The sequence below is a fragment of the Triplophysa rosa genome, linkage group LG13 (genome assembly GCF_024868665.1).
Source record: "Triplophysa rosa linkage group LG13, Trosa_1v2, whole genome shotgun sequence".
Classification (NCBI taxonomy): Eukaryota; Metazoa; Chordata; class Actinopteri; order Cypriniformes; family Nemacheilidae; genus Triplophysa; species Triplophysa rosa.
In genome coordinates, this window is record NC_079902.1 from 13726801 (window position 1) to 13747581 (window position 20781).

The 20781-nt window shown below is 38.1% G+C and overlaps 4 protein-coding genes across 5 annotated transcripts; 2 read left to right on the forward strand and 2 right to left on the reverse strand.

Annotated features, from left to right (window-relative positions):
* Positions 1–20: 20 nt before the first annotated feature.
* Positions 21–1227, reverse strand: rnaseh2c (ribonuclease H2, subunit C). The gene is made up of 5 exons (XM_057349418.1): positions 1136–1227; positions 809–962; positions 611–723; positions 389–508; positions 21–282 (listed from the first exon to the last, which is right to left on the reverse strand). The coding sequence occupies exons 2-5, from the start codon at positions 960–962 to the stop codon at positions 259–261; spliced, it is 411 nt and encodes a 136-aa protein (XP_057205401.1). The 5' UTR covers positions 1136–1227; the 3' UTR covers positions 21–258.
* A 243-nt stretch (positions 1228–1470) lies between these two features.
* On the forward strand, positions 1471–3777 carry trmt12 (tRNA methyltransferase 12 homolog). The gene is made up of 8 exons (XM_057349417.1): positions 1471–1500; positions 1611–1666; positions 1770–1941; positions 2030–2228; positions 2384–2534; positions 2615–2724; positions 2813–2970; positions 3257–3777. Exons 2-8 carry the CDS (start codon positions 1614–1616, stop codon positions 3635–3637), a joined length of 1224 nt encoding a protein of 407 aa, XP_057205400.1. The 5' UTR covers positions 1471–1500; positions 1611–1613; the 3' UTR covers positions 3638–3777.
* A 371-nt stretch (positions 3778–4148) lies between these two features.
* On the forward strand, positions 4149–12799 carry sytl4 (synaptotagmin-like 4). Of its 2 annotated transcripts, none has more exons than XM_057349413.1 (17): positions 4149–4422; positions 6255–6392; positions 8083–8298; positions 8460–8569; positions 8844–8958; positions 9514–9648; positions 9724–9832; positions 9920–10016; positions 10464–10564; positions 10648–10740; positions 10812–10990; positions 11180–11273; positions 11629–11790; positions 11887–11992; positions 12078–12186; positions 12270–12481; positions 12656–12799. In XM_057349413.1, exons 2-17 carry the CDS (start codon positions 6277–6279, stop codon positions 12796–12798), a joined length of 2097 nt encoding a protein of 698 aa, XP_057205396.1. In that variant the 5' UTR covers positions 4149–4422; positions 6255–6276; the 3' UTR covers position 12799. The 2 variants fall into 2 exon arrangements, with proteins under 2 accessions (XP_057205396.1, XP_057205395.1); XM_057349412.1 differs by having other exon boundaries at positions 4149–4394.
* Positions 12800–13485: 686 nt separating this feature from the next.
* Positions 13486–19559, reverse strand: srpx2 (sushi-repeat containing protein X-linked 2). The gene is made up of 10 exons (XM_057349416.1): positions 19231–19559; positions 16291–16368; positions 16010–16201; positions 15678–15854; positions 15397–15520; positions 15191–15312; positions 14419–14598; positions 14131–14264; positions 13916–14037; positions 13486–13676 (listed from the first exon to the last, which is right to left on the reverse strand). The coding sequence occupies exons 1-10, from the start codon at positions 19298–19300 to the stop codon at positions 13496–13498; spliced, it is 1380 nt and encodes a 459-aa protein (XP_057205399.1). The 5' UTR covers positions 19301–19559; the 3' UTR covers positions 13486–13495.
* Positions 19560–20781: the final 1222 nt, after the last annotated feature.

Below are 20781 nucleotides of genomic sequence, written 5' to 3' on the forward strand. Positions count from 1 at the left end.
CAAAAGTAAAAGTCATCACCTGGGAAAATAATAAAACAAGACATTTTAATAGTTTGATTATCATATTACAATCTTATTAAATTGTGACATTCTTACTCCAACATCTGTTAAGTTAAAATGTTTGTCAATACCATAAGCTAGTAGGTCAGTGTGTGTGTGTGGTTCTGTCTTGCAAAAAACGGACAACATTTCACATTTATTATTTGTAACACTGTACTTGAAAAGTAGGTGGGTGTCTTCCTAATAAAACAAAGACCGTCACTTGTCAACTGGTCCATGTATCTACAAAAAGACATATACAGTATATTAGTAGATTAATATTGCAAGTGATTTACATCACTTTAACACCAGTTACTTTTCAAATAGCATGTTATGAAGTGTTACTCACTGCCTCTGCTAGCATAGGCCATTCCATTGCCATCACAACTCCATCATCAGATGTTGGTGGTGTCTCCAAATTCCAGTATGTGAAATTATGGAACACTGAAGACACCTTGACTATTCTGTCCTAAAATAAAATGTAAGCAAAATACACATTTATAACGATCACTTAAATATTATTTTGATGACTGTAAGTTCTCAGTAAATGAAAAAGTAAAGGACAGTGCACCTCTTGATCTGATGCGGGCTTCTGAACCTCCTTCAGCACCAGTCCTGTGTATCCTTGTGGGCAGTTTAGTTCTTGTCCCTTCATCCCCCGACCTCTGAATGACACGGACACTTCTGCAGAACATAATATCCAATGTCTTAATCTGGCAAGATGTCAAAACATATTATGTTTTAAACACTGTAGTGGTAAAAGGCTAACCGTGTTTGCGTTCCTTCAAAGTAGGAGTGAAAAATGCGGAGACTTCAGCAGGTCCGTCATGCTCTATTTCACAAGGAAACAGGTGAACCTGAGGTTTGTCGGCTTGTTTGATGGAGTCAAGCCGAAAAGATGTAACACAGCTGTTTGCAGACATCTAGTAAAACAGTGGGTAAAGTGTTTAAAAGTCGTATCTGCTAAAACTGTGATTTGAATGAATTCATGTAACTTTTATACATACAAAGTTAGCATGACATTTAAACTTTCATGTATGCAGCAGAACAATGTGTATTAGTCACTAAACTAAAAAACTACACTTCTCATCCTTACCTTGTGCAGTTTCAACACTGTTTACAGCGTGCTATGTGTGCTGTGATTGGACAGACAAAATTCCTTCGGCAACATGCACACGTTTTTCGCGGTACAAGTTGAAGTATGCTGCCATCTATCGATTCATGGAAGTAATCAGAGGGTGTTTCATTGTTTATTATATTTTATTGTTGTTGTTGTTGTTATTATTATGTAATTATTATTATTAAAACGCAGTAAAACCATATGGATATGCACTTAATTAATAAAACCCCAACTCATTTTTTTTATTTTTACAGTGCCCTAACTACTGCTTGCAAACGTGTACAACACTAAAGAATTCCGACTAGAAGCAAGCAACCGCCAAGGAACGATCTCATTCGAAGGCGAGTGTGTTTCGTAAAACATTGATGCTTGTCTGACAGTTTTTGATGCAAGGTGAATGTTTGGTTAGATCAAGGAAATATTTTGATATGCTTTCTCACACCTCTTGCAGAGAATGGTTGTAATTCCGTGTTTGAAAGTGCCGCAGCGCCATGCACAACTGTACAAGTGAGTTAAAACTAAGTTAGTTTGTATTTGTGTGTTTTATAATATTAACAACAACAACAATAATATGGTCATAATATTTGGTATTAATCGAACTGTTTACCAGGAAATACCTGCAGTCACAAGGTGTTCTGGAGCTTAGATACTGTACTCAAAAACACTCAGACGGAACTGTAACCTTTCCAGTGGTGGCATCAGTTCTGCCACGCCTCGATCTGGTGGCACTAAAGGGATATGTAGCACAGGAGGACAGCTTTTGTGAAATTGTTGATATACAGGTATGCATATATTTTTGTTACCATTGAGCAGGTAAGAAATTGTTAATAGATAATCAAAAACATCAAAGTGTCTTTTTGATTTTATAAGGCTCCCCCACTATCAAAGAAGGGAAAGGTTAAGTCTTTCAATGAGAGGCTGATAGAGACTGCAAAGTCCTTGTTAGTTTCCAAAGGGGAGACATGGAGTGTTGATCTTGAGAGAGATATCCCTAGTCGATGGCAGTGCCATGGAGATATGGTCCTCTTTGGCGACAGTTGCTTCTCCAATACAATATGGAGAGAAATTGGTGAGTTTAAACTTTAAAATGTTGTTTTCTGGTTTCTCTATTTATTTCAAATATTGTAATATTATAGTTATTGGTGCAAATATCTTTTGTAACAGGAAGCATTGCATACATAAAACATGTTTTTTAAATATGTACTCACTTGTGATTTATTTTAGGTCCTGAATTCTGGACCATGGTTGCCCAGATCCTGGGAGTGAAACGTCTAGCACAAATTAAAAAGATTTCCCAGGATGGGTACCGCACACCCATAGTGACAGTGCTTTTAGGAGACAGCAGCTATGTAACACACATTGATAACCACATCAGGTAACTCATAGGATGTCATTTTATGTCAAAAGTGTTTTTAAAATATGAAATTCGACTTATTTGTCTGCCTGAAATTTCAGGTATGAGTTTGATATCACCAAGTGCATGTTCTCTTCTGGGAATATTACAGAGAAGCTCAGAATAGCCTCTTTGGACTGCAATGGAGAGACTGTGGTTGACCTATATGCGGGTAAAAGGAATGCTGTGTATTTACCATTTAAGATTTTTTTTGTTTTTAGTTGAACATTTAAATGCACCATCTTTGCTCTACTGTTCAGGGATTGGCTACTTCACTCTTCCATATCTGGTACATGCCAATGCTTCACATGTGCATGCTTGTGAATGGAATCCAGATGCAATAAAGGCTCTTCACAGAAACTTGCAGATCAATGGTGTGTCAGACCGCTGCACTGTCCATCAGGGAGACAACAGACAGGTGAAGATTATAGTGTGTGCATTAAAAAAACAAAAGAAACATTTGTTTAGTTTCATTGTTTACTTTTAAAATGTTATTTTATATAAAAAATGTCCATTGTGTGAATTTATACCACATAAAAGTTACCATAGTAACTAATAAAGCAATGTCTGTTTTTTAACACAAAAAAGGCACGAGAATGATACCATACACAACATACAGTGTAAAAATGTCCAAATGTACAACTGAAATAAATGCAGTACTATAAATCTGTTTAAATAATTTACCCATTGCACATCGTTTTTAGCTTCCTCTAAGTGATCTTGCTGATCGTGTGAGTTTGGGCCTTATTCCGAGTTCGGAGGAAGGTTGGCCCGTGGCATGCCGTCTGCTAAAGAGACGCACTGGAGGAATACTGCATATCCACCAAAACGTCACAACACCCTTGCACCATGAAACACCTGAACATTCATCTGCTATAGATGTTGAGCAATCACCTCTGAAGAGCCAGAGAGATATGGAAGTGTGGACAGCCTGGGCTAGAGAGACTGGCAGCCGCATCTGTACACTTTTGTTAGTTATCACTGGGGACAAATGGACGACAGACATCAGGCATATAGAACATGTTAAAACATACGCACCTCATATCAGTCATGTGGTACTGGATTTGGAGTGTAGACCTCTCTAATCAACACATACACACATTTATAGTAATATATATATAATTATTTTAACTATACCCTCAGTCTATAATTTTTCTGGTCTTTTTTACGATCTGGTGACAGATCTTTGCGCAACAAGGAAACTTTGTTTTTATGATGTAATAATTCACCATTAAATGATTTTAATTTCGTTTAAATAAAATGTGTTATTGTATGTATATTATAGAGCAGAATATTTCATTTTATCTCTTAAAGAAAAGAGATTTATGGCAGCTCCTAAAACTGTTTATTTTTCCTACAGAGCAGACAAAATAGACGAAATAAACAGTTCTGTAAGGCAGAACTAAGATGAAGCACAAGGGTTTAATTATCAAACATATACATAGTAGTTGACACGGATAAATTTTCATATATTTTAATTATTTGTACATGAATAGTTCATTTCCCACATAGAAAATATGACTAATGTTGAATCGATGCTAAATTTGTTATTCTTAACATTGATTCAACTCTAAGTCAATTATCTTTGCTTTCTGGGTTTGGAGGGCAAAGAAATATGGATTTATTTAACTAAAGAATCGACATCAACACAAGAGGAAACGCTGATGTTTGCGCGCATCGCGAACGCGCACCTGTTCCACGGTGTGGTCGAGTCTCTGACGCGCAGGGCTGCAGAAGCAAAGTTTGCTTACGTTCCTAAGGGAGCTTACTGGGCAAATCCTAAAGTCAGGGAGTCTGCACGGTTGGGACAAGTGAAAGGTTGTGGGAAATCCTGCTCTACCGGTAAGTCTTAAAGTTATTACTCGTGAATGTGAGTGGAATTGTAACGTTTGGATTGTGTTTTACCGCTGAATGTGTTGTACAGAGACACGTTAGTTCTTTCTACTTGTATGCACTGTTTGTTTGTATTGCGCTTAAGCACAATGCTTCCTTCCCTGCTATGAGCTAATAAGTTTCTGTATTATTTCACTATTAATTAACATTTCCTCTATTACATATAAACTCCAGTGTGTTCATTTATTTATCTTAAATAAATAAACATTTTGTGTTTTATATTCATGAATGTTAACTGTTGTTGCCTTCACAAACAAGAGCAATATTAGCCTTTTTATACGTCAGTTTGTATTGTTATATTTGTGTTTTATATTAAAACAGACCACTTGCTATTTAGTTAATAATACAAAGTATTTTGTGTAACTTTGTGTTTTCCATAACGTATCTTCCAAATCCTTTATCAGTAGCTGCTGTAGGAAGGTCAATTCACATACGCACTTGTTTTAATCCTCTCTGTTTTCCTCAAACATTTAAAGAATGAGGAAAAGTTTGCCAAGGAGGGTCATGTTTTGTTGGATATGGACTAAACCAGTTTTAATTGAAGGTTGCTTGAATATTATGTTATATTATGTCCTTTTCTCACACCTTTGCCACCAGTTCGATTCAAATCAAATTGAGTCAGAATCATTATAAGTACATCATTTAAAACAAACTAGGTTTGCTAAAGATCTCCACCCATGGTCGTGTGTCTTTAAAGGGCGGTAACTCTTTGTGATAAGATGACTGAATGTTATTTTTCCTAAAGGCATTCCATGGCTCTTGACTCTTTACCATATCACTGTTGCCCTTTAGGTTTAATCCCAAAAACATAAATTTCATTCATGTGCAGTCCTTCATTTTCATCAGCAACAAATCCAAACAGGGTTCTCATGCTCTCTGTCCCTGTCTTCCCACCAAACCGTTTTGTTTTTGTTTCTTTATTTTTGGCCATTCACTCCATTTTTTTCACTTCGTAGACACATTTTCACTTTTGTGCCCAACTGCCCAAGAGCAAATCTAGACAACGTGGTTTTCTTATGCTCTTCAATTCAAGATGGTTGTTTTGTAATTTATTATGATTTAATTTGAATTCTGGGGGTGTATTTTAGAAATATCCTGATTTCAATTTTTAAACCATTTCGAACATTGCATTTAAGACGTTTTTGTAATATGACCCCTGGTTGTTATGATAAGAATACTTCACAATAATTTATATTAATTTTATAGTATTTCTATGCTTAATGAGCACACTTTTTTAAACAAGGTTGTGATTGACTTCGAACTTGGCATTGTGATGTCCAGTCTGAGCTCTTTGTGGTAGATACTAAAATGGGAGTATCTACGCTTGCCTGCTGTGATATTGGCATTGCTAGCTGACAGAGAGATTTGCATGTTGATCTGTATGTCTCGGGGTGTTCTTGTGTCTATATTAATTACTCGCCTCCTGCAGGGATGTGTGAGCATCTCTGACATCCACACGTCACGAAAGCATCAATAAAGGTCACTCCCTCTATTTGTCAGTTCTGCCCTGTATCCAAGTCTCTACCCATTTTACAAACAGCAGGGCCTCCCTTATTTGTGTAACTCACTATATATATATTTGTCCTTTCTCGCTCTGAGTAGACGCATTCTTGTTTTTGTATGAAGATTTATTACCACAGTTCTTTAATATATTCTTATTACAGCAGGTGATTATAGTGTTTCATGCATAGTGCATAGCTTTATGTGGGTCAGAAAGTTTCTATAATCTGTATGTTGACATAAGAAATAATATGTTGACTTAATGCATCAGACCCATTTACTGTAGTTGTTTGTTTTATCGTTCCTTAGAAGCAGGATTTGACACCTGAGGATGGTACAGAACATGGAGATCAATGTGTCCACCCTGACAGACTCGGAGCAAGATCTGATACTGGATGTCCTACGGCGCGACGAGGAACTCAGACGCTTGGAGGAGCTCCGTGTGAAGTGAGCTCCCCACCGAGCATTTGTCCAGTTAGAAAAATACTAGAAAAACAGATTCTTATTCTAACAATTTACCAGTCAAACGTTTAAACCAACTTATATTTTTTACATTTTCGAAAAATAGTACAGTTTTCAAAACTATGAAAACAGATAGGGTATTTTAGTTATGCAGTGGCCAGAGAATTTCATACCAATGAAATATATCTTAGATTTATTTTATTCAGCAGTCTTAAAGGAGTTTCGGTATGTGCTGGTCCAATGCAACCATTAGTTTCACTTATAATTTAAAAAACATTTTGCCTATAGTTAATTTCAAACATTTGTAAGTCATCAGATCTGAACATTTCTGAACATAAGAAATACACTCACCTAAAGGATTATTAGGAACACCATACTAATACGGTGTTTGACCCCCTTTCGCCTTCAGAACTGCCTTAATTCTACGTGGCATTGATTCAACAAGGTGCTGAAAGCATTCTTTAGAAATGTTGGCCCATATTGATAGGATAGCATCTTGCAGTTGATGGAGATTTGTGGGATGCACATCCAGGGCACGAAGCTCCCGTTCCACCACATCCCAAAGATGTTCTATCGGGTTGAGATCTGGTGACTGTGGGGGCCATTCTAGTACAGTGAACTCATTGTCATGTTCAAGAAACCAATTTGAAATGATTCGAGCTTTGTGACATGGTGCATTATCCTGCTGGAAGTAGCCATTAGAGGATGGGTACATGGTGGTCATAAAGGGATGGACATGGTCAGAAACAATGCTCAGGTAGGCCGTGGCATTTAAACGATGCCCAATTGGCACTAAGGGGCCTAAAGTGTGCCAAGAAAACATCCCCCACACCATTACACCACCACCACCAGCCTGCACAGTGGTAACAAGGCATGATGGATCCATGTTCTCATTCTGTTTACGCCAAATTCTGACTCTACCATTTGAATGTCTCAACAGAAATCGAGACTCATCAGACCAGGCAACATTTTTCCAGTCTTCAACTGTCCAATTTTGGTGAGCTCGTGCAAATTGTAGCCTCTTTTTCCTATTTGTAGTGGAGATGAGTGGTACCCGGTGGGGTCTTCTGCTGTTGTAGCCCATCTGCCTCAAGGTTGTGCGTGTTGTGGCTTCACAAATGCTTTGCTGCATACCTCGGTTGTAACGAGTGGTTATTTCAGTCAAAGTTGCTCTTCTATCAGCTTGAATCAGTCGGCCCATTCTCCTCTGACCTCTAGCATCAACAAGGCATTTTCGCCCACAGGACTGCTGCATACTGGATGTTTTTCCCTTTTCACACCATTCTTTGTAAACCCTAGAAATGGTTGTGCGTGAAAATCCCAGTAACTGAGCAGATTGTGAAATACTCAGACCGGCCCGTCTGGCACCAACAACCATGCCACGCTCAAAATTGCTTAAATCACCTTTCTTTCCCATTCTGACATTCAGTTTGGAGTTCAGGAGATTGTCTTGACCAGGACCACACCCCTAAATGCATTGAAGCAACTGCCATGTGATTGGTTGATTAGATAATTGCATTAATGAGAAATTGAACAGGTGTTCCTAATAATCCTTTAGGTGAGTGTATACTCTGTATGTTTTTTCAAACCTTGTCAGTTATGGATGTCATATGACTGGATGTTAAAATATACAATCTGGGGAATCTAATACATACAATCATTTGTCTTCTCTTAGGAGGCTGAAAGCAGAATTTTTAGGAATCCGAAGAAAGGGTGCCAAGCGTAGCAGTGGGAAATACAGTGAACACAGCTGCGGCCGCTGCCAGGAGTCCATGAGCCTTCTGTCCCGCAACAGTAGCCAGTGCAGGGCATGCAAACATTACGTCTGCAAAAAATGTCAATCTGTTCGACCCAATGGATCATGGGTGTGCACAGTGTGTTCTAAGGAGATGTGAGTGTGTACCCCATCCCTCCTAGCTTCCCCTGTTGGGCCTCGGGCCATGTAAAACACTACTATTAAAAGGCACATTGAACTGGAAAATGAGGCCCTTGCTTAATGGAAAAGGTTAATGTTCAACAGAACTTTGACTTGCATGGTTTTTTTTTCTGCAGAGATCTGAAGATGAGCACTGGAGACTGGTTCTTTGATGAGAGAGTTAACCGTTTCTCTGCAGCTCCTGGACATGATTTAGTCCGAGTTTCCCTCAGGAAGAGGCCTGGAAGTAAGTAGAGGAAGCCTGACAGATGCCAGAGAGTGCAGTGGGTGGGAAGTAGATTTGTTAAAAAACCTGTTTTCTTTTTATGTAAAGGAAAGCGATAGAAAGAGAGAGGGGGGTGTAAAAACGTGCATTAGTCTTGTTTAATTTAATTTCTAAATGTTATTTCTTAATCAATTTAATTGATTTCCTAGACTAACAAAAAGCTGTCCGTCTTTTGGGTTGAATCATTATGCACTGCTTTGTTGCCACTTCCCTCTTTTGAATCTCTCCGTTCCAGGTAACAAGCGTGAGACAGCTGGGGAATTACTATTAAGCAACAGTGACTTGAATTCTTGCCAGCCTGTGCCTGTACCCAAACCTAGACTAAAAGACGTCGCGCTATCAATCAAGAGGTGTGTCATCATGGGCGCTAATAATACAGTCACATGTTTCCACTAATCAAGCAATAAAATGTTTTTCTTTACAATGTTTATTTTTCCCAACCATTCTTTAATATATTTTCGTCATTTACAGGTCCAGTGTGTAATTTTTTTGAAGGATCTATTGACAGCAATGCAATATAATATACGTAACTATGTCTTCCAAGGTGTATGAAGACCTTACATAAGGAAGTGTTACGTTTTTATTACCTTAGAATGAGCTATTTCTATCTACATACACCGCGGGCCCCAAGTTGTTTCTACAGTAGCTCTAAACGGACAAACTGCTCTACAGAGCGTGTTTCGTAAATACGTTATCTCCTTCGGCATAGAAGCGGAAACTTGATGACATCTTAGTGCTGTGAAAGAGAGGGGTGGAGTGAGCCGTTGGTTGCAATTCGCAACCTCACCGCTAGATGCCACTAAATATCACACAATGGCCCTTTAAAGGGCAGACAGGTCGATCTCATACAGTAGAAACCCTTTCATAAAATGGTTTATTGTGTACTTCCTCCGTTTTTCCCTCAGCTCGCCTCTTGAGCCTAACGATGGACTTGATGTTCAAGAGCAACAACGTAGTGAAACAGAATCAGCAGAGATAGCCAGTCTGGGCAGCAACCACACTGAGACTGAATCATCACACAATACCCCCCAGATGCAGAGGTAAGACCTTAGTCAGAGATGCAGAAATCCATAACTAGTGATATAAAATGTAATGCAAACATCTGATTTGCATAGAAAAGAGGAAGTGACAGCTAAGATTAGTCCAGCAGGCTCCACTGTTTCCAGCCTGGCAGCCCCTGTTAACACTGACATCCCTGCAACCCCCACCCCGACCAATGAGAGGGTTTGTTTTTATTTTTCTTTCATCATGTTTATAAGTTTATCTGTGTCTGTTCTCTTACATATTTAACCATTCTCAATCCAAAATAAGGCGTCTTTAATTCATCACATCAACGCCTGCCCTGACTCTCTGCAAGATGTGGATGGGCTTTTTAAGAAAAGTGTCAGAAGAGTGCACAAACTATCAGGTAAAGTCTTGGGAATATATGCCAGTTTTATTTGCCTCCATTAAAGGGATAGTTCACCCAAAATTCTGTTATAATTTATACACCCTCATGTCTGTCAAAACCTGTATATGACCTTTTCTTCTGTGGAACACAAAAGAAGATATTTTGAGAAATGTCTCAGTGGTTTTGTGGCCATATAAGGGAAGTCAAAGCGGGACAATGTTGTTAGGTTACCAACGTTTCTCAAAACATCTTTTGTGTTCTTAAGAAAATAGAAAGTCACACAGGTGACATGAGAGTGAGTAAATGATGTGAACGGGTGGGGTGAACTATCCCCTTAAAGCAAGATGCTATGGAAAATGATCTCATTGGACATTGGAATAACACGAGTCCCAGTGGTTCAACCCACCGTACATTACATCTACACACATTTCATTCTTTGTTTTAAACCAGTGTGCTTCCTTATAGAAATTAAACCAGCGTCCACCCTTGATTTGCGTGAAGATGGAACAAATACCACTGCATCCTCAATGGGAGACAGGAGCAAGTCAGTTCCAGGTCTCAATGCTGTAAGTTGATTTCTTTTAATGTAGTTAAAAATACAAGTTTGAATGTATAGTGACTATACTGACATACATATATGTTTCATCAGGATGATGAGGAAGAGGAGGAAGATATTGATAATTTGGTGAATATACATAGGCTGAAATGCAGTGATGGTCACGGAAGTCTGCGAAGCTCAACGGTAACCCCTCTAATACTTTTAATATAATAATCAAAAAATTGAATATTTTACTCATATGCTGGGTTTTATAGATGACTTTGGGCAGTACGATGACTGTATACAGTGAAGCAGGAGACTATGACAGTGTGGACGTGAGTGGGGATATTAGCTTCTCTTTCTGCTATAATGATTCCAGTCAGAGTCTGTCTATTCTGGTTCATGAATGCAGAGGACTGGCTTATGCTGATGCAGCAAAAAAGAAATGCAACCCGTAAGTGTGCCTCCATACAGTTTAAGCCAAAAACCATGTTATTTCCTGAGAGAGTCTTCGTAGGAGACTGTTGTAGGAGTTGTTTTCCATCCTTGATTCATACCATTGGGATCAGAGGGAAAATCAGTCAGAGACAGTTGCTGAACTCAACCCACATGTTCATTTTTCTTCTGTGGTCACATCCTGCAGGTATGTGAAGTCTTACCTCCTCCCAGACAAGGGCAAGAAGAAAACCTCTATCAAACATAACACCATCAACCCCAGTTTTAAGGAAACACTAAAGGTATGGAATAAAGTCCTTTGGAAGTATTTTTGAGTTCATATTTACATTACACTCTCCACACATTTCCATAGCTTCTTCGCATTCTGTATATTCCCTGCTTTAGTAACAGTTAATAAAACCGCTGAACACCTGGTTTCATAACATTGACACCTGTAATAGGTTACTGTATCACCAAGTGACTATGTCAAATATTGGTTTTAATGTTTGCCCTGTTTAAACAAGAGTAAACACTGTGCACTGCACACTTAAACACTGTACAAACTGCACAAAGCACTTGCATAACAATCTCCTGCTTACCATGTTATGTTCTACCTCATTTTGTATGTCTCTTTTCTTTTCTTCTCTTTTGCTTTAGTATTCTATCACTCGCACCCAGCTGCTGACTCGCAGACTACAGCTATCAGTTTGGCACTATGACCGTTTTGGCCACAATGTCTTCCTGGGTGAGGTGGAGGTGCCAATGGACAACCATGACATTGAATCAGGCCATGAAGAATGTATGGCACTCAGAGGAAAGGTAAAGCTTCTGTGGAATAACTGTTTTGCTTAATGTTCCTGAAGTTTTTTTATGAAGTATAACCTTTAAAAGGTTACGTTCTGTTTGTCTTCCTAGGCATCCACAGCAGCATCTCCCTTCGATCAATACAGAGGAGAACTGGCGGTTTCACTGAAGTATATCACAGCAAATACGGCACATGCAGAGAGTCCTAAGAGGAAAAGTAAGAAAACCAGTTTGTAGATCTATTGGAAAGATCCCAGCTCCAGTTTTACAAATCAAAATATTGTCTCTTCACCCAACTGAAGGTAAAAAGAGCAAAGCGGAGGAGGATTCTGAACTGCACGTGTTGATCAAAGAGGCCAAAAATCTGAGCGCCATGAAATCCGGACGCACGTGTGATTCCTTCGTGAAAGGGTTTGCAAACAGCTGTTTCATTTCCTCTGCTTTTATTTTGACAGCTTTATTTTTTTATTCATGCTAATAATTCTATCCCTCAGGTATCTGCTGCCATCCAAAAACAAAAATCATTCAAAGAGGAAGACTCAGATAGTGAAGAAGACATTAAACCCACATTACGACCACACATTTGTGTTTAAGGATCTGAGCCTGGAACAGCTGAAGGACATGTGTCTAGAGCTCACCGTCTGGGACAGAGAGGCTCTCTCCAGCAATGACTTCCTGGGAGGAGTTCGTCTCAGCTTGGGAGCAGGTTCAAGCAGATGCTCTTAGTATAATAAATGTTTATTTTAAGTTAATAATAATATTAATTGTTTCCTGCTAAAATCTGCCTTTTGCGAGTCAGCACTAGATGTACTAGTATATTCAATTTAAAAGCACTTCAGTATATTTTGCATACTAAATAACCTGAAACTGATGTTTGCAGTGACTGTGATGCAAGGAAAGTCAGAGTGGGTGGCAGACTCAACAGGGGAGGAGATCTCGCTGTGGCAGAAGGTGATGCAATACCCAGACTCATGGGCAGAGGGCACACTTCCACTGCGCTCATCCATGGGAAGGGGCAAGTAAGAACTTAGTCTGATAACACCCAGCCAGGGATCAAAGACAAGGGCGATTCATTCTGTTTATATGTGTTGCTCTACAACACGCTCAAGATTTTAAGAAAGAATTGTAAGGGTTATACATCTTTTGTATTTTAACAAACGTTCTGACAAACTGAAATGGAAAATGGCAGTATGGATATATTAATTGTATTTATTTCTTTTAACTGTTGTAGCTAAATGGATGTTTTTAAATGCAACATAATTTGAAATGTATGTCCACAGTAAATGCTTTAGTTAACTAACTTTATATGTCCATATAACATCTTGATTTTCATTTTAAAGTTAATTTTGTCATTATGCTGTAGCTTAGTTTACCATTGTGAGCACATTCTTGTTGGAGCTACACAAAATTATTAGCATACAATAAATATTCAATATTTTAAACAATCCATACTGTGTGCTGTTACTGGATTACAGATGTTTGAGAATGATTGTTTTAGAATTATATTTGTTTAAAGATTTGCCATCCGCCTGCAGATTAAAACCAGACTAATTCACATTCTGCATACACTACAGCTCTATAGTGTAGTTTTAAAAGCATAGTACAGTTGAGATGTCTTTTGCCTCAATAAGCGGAAGTTAGTATCACATAGAGGAAACCCCACCCACCACATCACCATGCCCGAGAACCGGGAAATGATCTGGAGTTGATCTGAGATAAGTTAGTCACAGAAGTCTCTGTTCATCTCCAGTCTCTCCCGTTGCTCTTCTGTAAGGAGATACTCCTCTATGTACGTATACAGTTCATCTGAGGTGGTAGGGTTAACAAAGCGCTCCCGATCCACACCATATTCGTCTACCAGCACCATAGTGAAATATGCTGTAGAGATATAAAGTGCCTGTCTGTAAAAAAAACAATTGTTTATTTTTTTACATTTAAATTAGAAACACACATAAACAGCAGAGTCGTACATCTTTTTTCTAAAGATCATCATATGGGATTTATCAAAATAAGGTCTGGTCTTGATTAGAAATTAGTCAATATGCTGGAACTTGACCATGTGTTTGTAACATTGCAGTTGTCATCTGCCAGTATCACAACTGCAAAGTATTTAACAAGTAAACACAATAAAGGAAGTTACCTAAGACCCTCTACGACCTCAGACTCTAGTCGTTTTTCTTTGATGCGACCCACTGCTCGAGGAGGAGTTCCTAACAGCTCGATCACAGTCACATGTCGCAGATCCAGACCACACTCAGCCTTCTGTGTCAGAATCATACATGTGTACATTGTTACAACTAAATCGTTTTTCTTGTGATATTTTTGTTTTAGTTGGTTAGGAATCATCTGATGTACCTGCAGCAAAACGTTTTGAAGCTTGTAGCGTTGGTTAGCATTATATGGAGTAGACACAACCAGTAGCCGTCTTTTTTCATAAAACTGGTCAAGCAGAGCACCTGCAGACCTGACATCTGTTTTTATGTTCATTGCTGTAACAAAAGAAATCATGCAACATTTAGAAAAGAAGAAAACTGTTGAAATTAAAAGCCATAATATAATGGCCATATCTGTATACAAAAAAATATTTTAACGCTGATATTTTTATAAATTATTTCAGTTAAATAATACACAACTGATACTCACAAACACACTCAGCTGCTTCATCAGACCAGCTACGGTTGAGCTGACAGACGCGAGTTGCAAACCCCATCCTCTCATATCCAGGTTCACAGTGATTTTCACATACAGCCCCATAATTATTGTCATCAGATGAGCAGGTCAGATAGCCATGCAGAGGAGGTTTTAACTTTGGACATCGTCTCACTGAAGGCAAGAAAAGGTTCGTTTAAGAATGTTGCCACAGTATAAAGGATGTTAAATACTGTGAAACAATATAGCAACAGAAAAATATTAAAAAGACCATTTCAAAATTGTTTTTCTGAATTTACTATTTATAGGTATGTGTTTAAGTAAGATTATCGTTTTTGTTTCATTCTGTGAACAATATTTCTCCCAAATTTTAAATAAAAATATTATTTCTATTTCCATTTATTTGCAGAAAATGAAAACTGGAGAAGCAGGTCAAAATATAAGATGCTCTGTATTTTTTCAGACCTCAAATACTGCAAAGAATTCAAGTTCATATTCACTTTAAAGCAATACAACGGTAATGTCTGTACATGTATTTAGGAAACATTTTTTATAATCTCAGTTTTCATGTGTCTTGTCATGCTGTCAGTCTTTCACATTGCTGTTGGATGACTTTGTCACTCCTGAGGTTTGATTTTGTTGAATATCCACAGACACTGGACTGGAATGGCCACAATACATAAATGCTGATTAAATGAAAATTAGGAATGGTCTCCTAATTTTTTGCGGCTGTATATGCATTCGTCAGTGTTTATTTAAGCTATACCTTCAACATGCACTGTAAAATTGCAGGTTGCTGTGTTGCGTGCCTGGTCGTAGGCTTTATATCGAATAACATGGATTCCTTCTGGAAAGTCTGATCCAGATTCTAGTCCATTTCTCAAGACCCTAATAAGAAATGATAAAAAATATAAGTTGCTGTTTTGACATACACAGACCAGAGTGGCTTTTGGAAAAATATGGCGAACATACTGCGGCGATCTGTCAGCAGTATCCTTAGCAACAGGGCGTTCCCAGGACACTGTGGCAGTTAGCTTTCCAGTTTCTGCTATCTTCACTCTGGACAAAGGACATTTCAGTTTGGGTGGGTCATGATCTGAAACAATGCAATTTTTAGGACATTTTACAATGTTTCCTCTCTGGGTTATGTGAGAAAACAGAAGGAACTGATCTGAACAATTACCACATTAAACTTATGTGACCCTGTTGCAAAATTATTACTTATGACTAGTCTCCTTTTTTGTTTACTGTACCTGTACAGGTGGGTTCTGTGCCACTCCATTTTCCCTCTTCTTGGCATATACGATACTGATCTCCCTCAATCTGGTAGCCTTCAAAGCAGGTGTAGTCGCACCTGGAGTCTACCACAAAGCCACGGGTACAACTGTACGTACCATGGTCAACCAGAGGCAAAACGTGGCAACGCACCCCTAATAGATTCAGACATAATATACACAGGAAAACACATGGTTCATGTAAGGATAGATTTTGTTTAGTACTCTGCAGCACCTGGTAAATTACATGGCTTTTATAAATGAATGGGCTAGCGTCTGAGACACCTTTTATTTGATTTAAGTGCACTTACTCCGGCAGACAGCAGTTCCAGACCAGCGGCGGATGGGCATGCATTGGACAGATGAGCGTCCTAATAGTTTATATCCTCGATCACAGGAGAGCGAACAGCGAGTTCCAAGTGTGCTATGGTGGCGTCCACCTCGGGGGGAAGAGCAAGATACCTCCCCATGAGACAGTTTAAGTATGTGACACCACTGTGGATCTGATGGTAAAGAAAAAAGTTACATATTTTTGAAACTTATATTTCACTACTAACTATTAAGCAGTTTGTGGGTCATTTTCAATACTTACGTTTGTAATCTAACTCGGGGGTATAGTAAGTCTCCTCCTCATGCACTTCATTATTGTCATTGTAGCTGGAGGCAGAGCCTGAGAGTAAACATTTAAAAAGTAACCTTATAAGTCCCCATTAAGAGTTCCAAAAGATTCAAAGCATTCCGAAGAATCAAAACATTGGCAGGCATATCACAGCAGCAAATGAGCTGCATCATCAGTATCCTGTGGCCTCAGAACTAGAGCGAAGTTTTATTTTCCATGCAGCACAACTGCCATCATCATTCTTTCCTCTCACACACGTTTTCCAGTTTCACACACATAAACCTCTTTAAAGCTTTTCCGGGAACGTTTCAATCTATAACTGCGACATTTTTTAAGAGAGGTCCCTTAAAATAAAACTTACCTTATCTAAAGATAAAATACATTCGAAGATTTTACTATTTCTTTAACTCAAAATGTCAACAAAATTAATTTAGGACACAAGTTATGATGTCTGCATGTTTAAGAAACAATATATTTGATGCCTTAAACCACTATAGAGATATGAAGTAGCACACTGTTTAATGTTAGCGAATCTAGAGCTGAGTTCATTTACATTAGACTGTGACAGACTGAGACATGTCCAAGCAAATAAGAAACTGATTCCAAGCCATGCATGGTTATGGAAAATAGTCATATGTGTGAGACTGTGGAAAATCTTACTTTAAACAGATTTAAACGTTCAATATTTGTTCTTTATAGACCCAGAGACTGACTCAAAAGTTGTAACATACCCAGACTGTGACTCAACAGTCATCAATACACAACTGCATTGCTATGCCCTGGAAAGCATCATGTAGCTCAGTGGTTCCCAACCTGGGGTCCGCGACCCCCTTAGGGGAGCGCCAGAGTTCACATGAGGGGCGCGGGAGCTGACATGCTTTGAGGTTAAATATAGCGGCATAAATGTTCCACTAATCATTTTAAATAAAAATATTTTTGTATGTTTTAAAAAAATCATGTGCTTACAATGCCAAGATAATGCAGTCAAAAATAGTTATATCTTGTATAAAATAATAATTTCAAATTTTCCGGCTCCATTGGCATTCACACTGGGCTTCGCGGTAGCCAGAAGCACTGTCATTGGCTGTTCTCACTATGAGACTCACATGAGAAACGTCCTCTGTCAGGCGTCAAAGTTCGTTTTAACATAAAAATCCAAAGGAAAAATAGCAGAGAAACGTAAATGCGGTGATTCTTCGTCAGAAATAAAGGAAAAAGTTTAGACGCTATGACAAAACCTACGTAAATTTAAGTTTTATTGAAGGACAAGACAAGTCTAGGCCAGAATGTGTTCTGTGGTGAAAAATTGGTAAACGACAGCATGAAACCAAGCAAAATGAAAAGACACCTTGTAAAAATACGCAGTAATTGACAGTAGCCCATCTTGTTATGCAAGTACAGCAATGTTAATGTTTAACAGTTCTTTCATAACGTTCAGTATACTCTGTATGTTCATACAAAAACCTGAAAATAGACTGAAACAACCTGAAAAATCACCTGAAAATGTATTTGAGTACTCAAGTAAAAATGTAATTAAAATCTTTTATATTACTCATATTTAACCATTTCATTTAATTTATTATTCAATTATTTCATTTACTTTATTTATATTTACTATCTATATATGTGTGTTTGAGTAGCAATTATGTGTGTACACACACACACACACACACACACACACACGCACACACACACACACACACACACACACATGAGGTTTGGGGGGGCTCCGATTGTTATATATGTACGTGGGGGGCCCCAAGGAAAAAAGGTTGGGAACCACTGATGTAGCTGTACCGTGTTCCAATTTGTGCGAGGAAAACATTGTTCTTATATTGACATGTAAATGCTATGTGTGTGTAGTACCAAATCCAAGTCTTGTCAAGTCGCCACTGGACAGCCAAATGTGTTCAGGTCTCTTTGCTTTTATAAAATATGTGAATACAAATTTATAATCAGGCCATTATCTTTACTGACATAGCCTGAGTATCAGACTATCATCTGTATTGCCTCCAGAGTGGAACAATCACCCAAAGGTAATTGCCTTGTGTTTAAAGGTCACATTAGGGCACTGTCACAGCTGGAGAGCTTGCACTCAGTCATTAGTCACTGGGCTACTGTTAAGATTGTTCAAAAAGACTGTTTCAAATGCTTAAAGGACATGATGAATAGTGAACAATTTTGATAGTAAACACACTCTTTTGCTGAGTAAACCATTGAGTAAAAAACTATTTTTTTAGTTGGACTCTATGCTCATTTGCCAGTACATGACACCTTTTCAAAGGCAACGAGGTTTTGTGACTCAAACGCCGCAATAAAGAACTGATCGATAGCACACAAAACGAGAACAGCTTTAACATATAGCCTACACTGTAAAACTTTGCTGTAGTTTTTGCAGCAGGTTTGCCAGTAACTTACTGTAGATTTAATTACTACTTAATGTACTTTCCAATAGTACTGTTTTACATTACTTTAATCAAAAACAAAAAATGGCATTCTTCCTAAGCATTATTCTCTTGTTTTCTGTAAAAATATTTAAAACTTAAATTATGATACATTTACATAACAAGAAAAGTGACCCAAGATATTTAGTCTTGTTTTATGAAAGAAAAATATATAAACTAAGTAAGTTTATGCTTAAAACAAAATTGTACATTCAATCTACAGTTTGTTACTGGCAAACCTGCTGCGAAATTACAGCAAAGTTTTACAGTGTACACGTTCAAATCATTAAGATGCTCTGGAGGAAAAGCTCATTGCATGGCAAAGATAAACAAAATCACGACTATAAAACTGATGTTCCCCGTTCTGCTCAGGAAAATATTTTTGCATTATAAACAAAAACATCACAAAAGATATTATTGTGAAATATCTTATTGTCTTATAAAGTAAAAAAATATAAAGATATCTTACCTTCAGTGAATTCTCCCAGGGTCTGAAATATGATGGACATCTTTAAAAGGAAAATATACATGTGTATCATTGCATTAGATTTCAGGCGGAAGTGTGACTATAAATGTACCTAGATAGCAGCTGTAACTGTAGCTAATGAATATTTTGGTAAGTCTATTAGAGAATAGTTCGGATAACTCCTGCCAGCAGAGGATACGCAGTGATAAAGCGACTGGCGTCTCTACAAAGTCTGAGAGCAAATATCTTCCGCTTGTCGAACTTTAAATCCCTCATAGAGGCAGAGGCAGGGAGGAGGAACGGTGGCGTTGCTGATGCACCTCTTTCCCTGCGGTTGTGATTGCGCATGTGAGCGCACAAAAACATTTGAATACAGTTATGGACGCTTGATATACGCATCATTTCAAAAGCCATGCTGACACAGCAAACCGTGTCGACATCATGTTACATTTACACTGTGTAAAAACCGAGCTCTATACAAAACTGACGCGCTTAAACGCAGTTTGGATATACTTGTAGTGTGTGAACAGAACTGCACTGGAAATCTGCTGTTTGTCAGGTAAAATCAACAAAATACAATGGAAGGCACTCAACACTATACAAAAACCGTTTATCTGTTTTCACACGGTATTATTCCAAGAAGTTGCACAGACCCAGATGTGCAAAATGAATGGCCTCAGAGTGCATACTTAAAGTGGGCGGGGTAATGACGAGAGTGGGAGGGAGCCCAGTTTTTCCAAATCGGATACTTTTATTCTGATACTTTGCTAACTTCTCATATATATCTGAATTACATAATTTAAAATCTGAGCAGATTTTAAATTTCACTTTATCGAAAGCATGTAGGAATTATATTTATTATGCTCATTTTAGCACAACAAATTCATCCAGAAATGCACACCTTCCCACTCACTTAGAGCTTTGTGATAAGTCCATCCTTGACCACACTGCCACCTTATTATTATATGGACTGTTTGATGGTGCCTTGTAACTATTAGGCTACTAGTCATTGACTTGGTAATGATGTATGATAAACTGTCTCGAAATTGCACTGTTTCGGCAGATTTCCATTTGAACACCAAACCCACACTGAATAACAGAGATGGTATTCAAACCTATGCATTTCAGAGCACAATGTTGTAATGTTTTTTCTTGATCATTCAGTCAAATTGACATGTTACTACTCTGTAAATCCTGAATTTATTTTCTTACAGAATTAATCATAACTAAACATTACGTTTTAGAGCCAATAAGAAATTAAAAAACAATATCCTTAAATATAAGAATAAGAAATTGAAAAACAATATCCTTAAATATACTAAGAATATTTCTGTTAATGCCGATTGTAAATGTTGTACCAATCACCAGTGATGGGAATAACGGCGTTATAAATAAACAGTTTTTTTCAGTAACGAGTAATCAAACGAATTACTGTTTCCCCAGTTACAACGCCGTTACTGACAATAAAGGAAGCGTTACTATAATTGAGCTCACTGAAGCCGTTTTCATCCGAGTACGCTCGGGTCCAATCTCATGAGTACGATCTCATCCAAA

Excerpts from the sequence above, each read along its gene's own strand:
- rnaseh2c (XM_057349418.1), bottom strand. The coding sequence starts at position 962 with ATGTCTGCAAACAGCTGTGTTACATCTTTTCGGCTTGACTCCATCAAA. Across the intron at positions 724-808 it reads TTTGAAGGAACGCAAACACG|AAGTGTCCGTGTCATTCAGA; the intron begins GTTAGCCTTTTA and ends TATGTTCTGCAG. Across the intron at positions 509-610 it reads AGCCCGCATCAGATCAAGAG|GACAGAATAGTCAAGGTGTC; the intron begins GTGCACTGTCCT and ends ATTTTATTTTAG.
- trmt12 (XM_057349417.1), top strand. The coding sequence starts at position 1,614 with ATGGTTGTAATTCCGTGTTTGAAAGTGCCGCAGCGCCATGCACAACTG. Across the intron at positions 1,667-1,769 it reads CGCCATGCACAACTGTACAA|GAAATACCTGCAGTCACAAG; the intron begins GTGAGTTAAAAC and ends ACTGTTTACCAG. Across the intron at positions 2,725-2,812 it reads TGTGGTTGACCTATATGCGG|GGATTGGCTACTTCACTCTT; the intron begins GTAAAAGGAATG and ends TCTACTGTTCAG.
- sytl4 (XM_057349413.1), top strand. The coding sequence starts at position 6,277 with ATGGTACAGAACATGGAGATCAATGTGTCCACCCTGACAGACTCGGAG. Across the intron at positions 8,299-8,459 it reads ACAGTGTGTTCTAAGGAGAT|AGATCTGAAGATGAGCACTG; the intron begins GTGAGTGTGTAC and ends TTTTTTCTGCAG. Across the intron at positions 11,274-11,628 it reads GTTTTAAGGAAACACTAAAG|TATTCTATCACTCGCACCCA; the intron begins GTATGGAATAAA and ends CTTTTGCTTTAG.
- srpx2 (XM_057349416.1), bottom strand. The coding sequence starts at position 19,300 with ATGATACACATGTATATTTTCCTTTTAAAGATGTCCATCATATTTCAG. Across the intron at positions 16,369-19,230 it reads CCTGGGAGAATTCACTGAAG|GCTCTGCCTCCAGCTACAAT; the intron begins GTAAGATATCTT and ends GTTTACTCTCAG. Across the intron at positions 14,599-15,190 it reads TTTTACAGTGCATGTTGAAG|TGAGACGATGTCCAAAGTTA; the intron begins GTATAGCTTAAA and ends TCTTGCCTTCAG.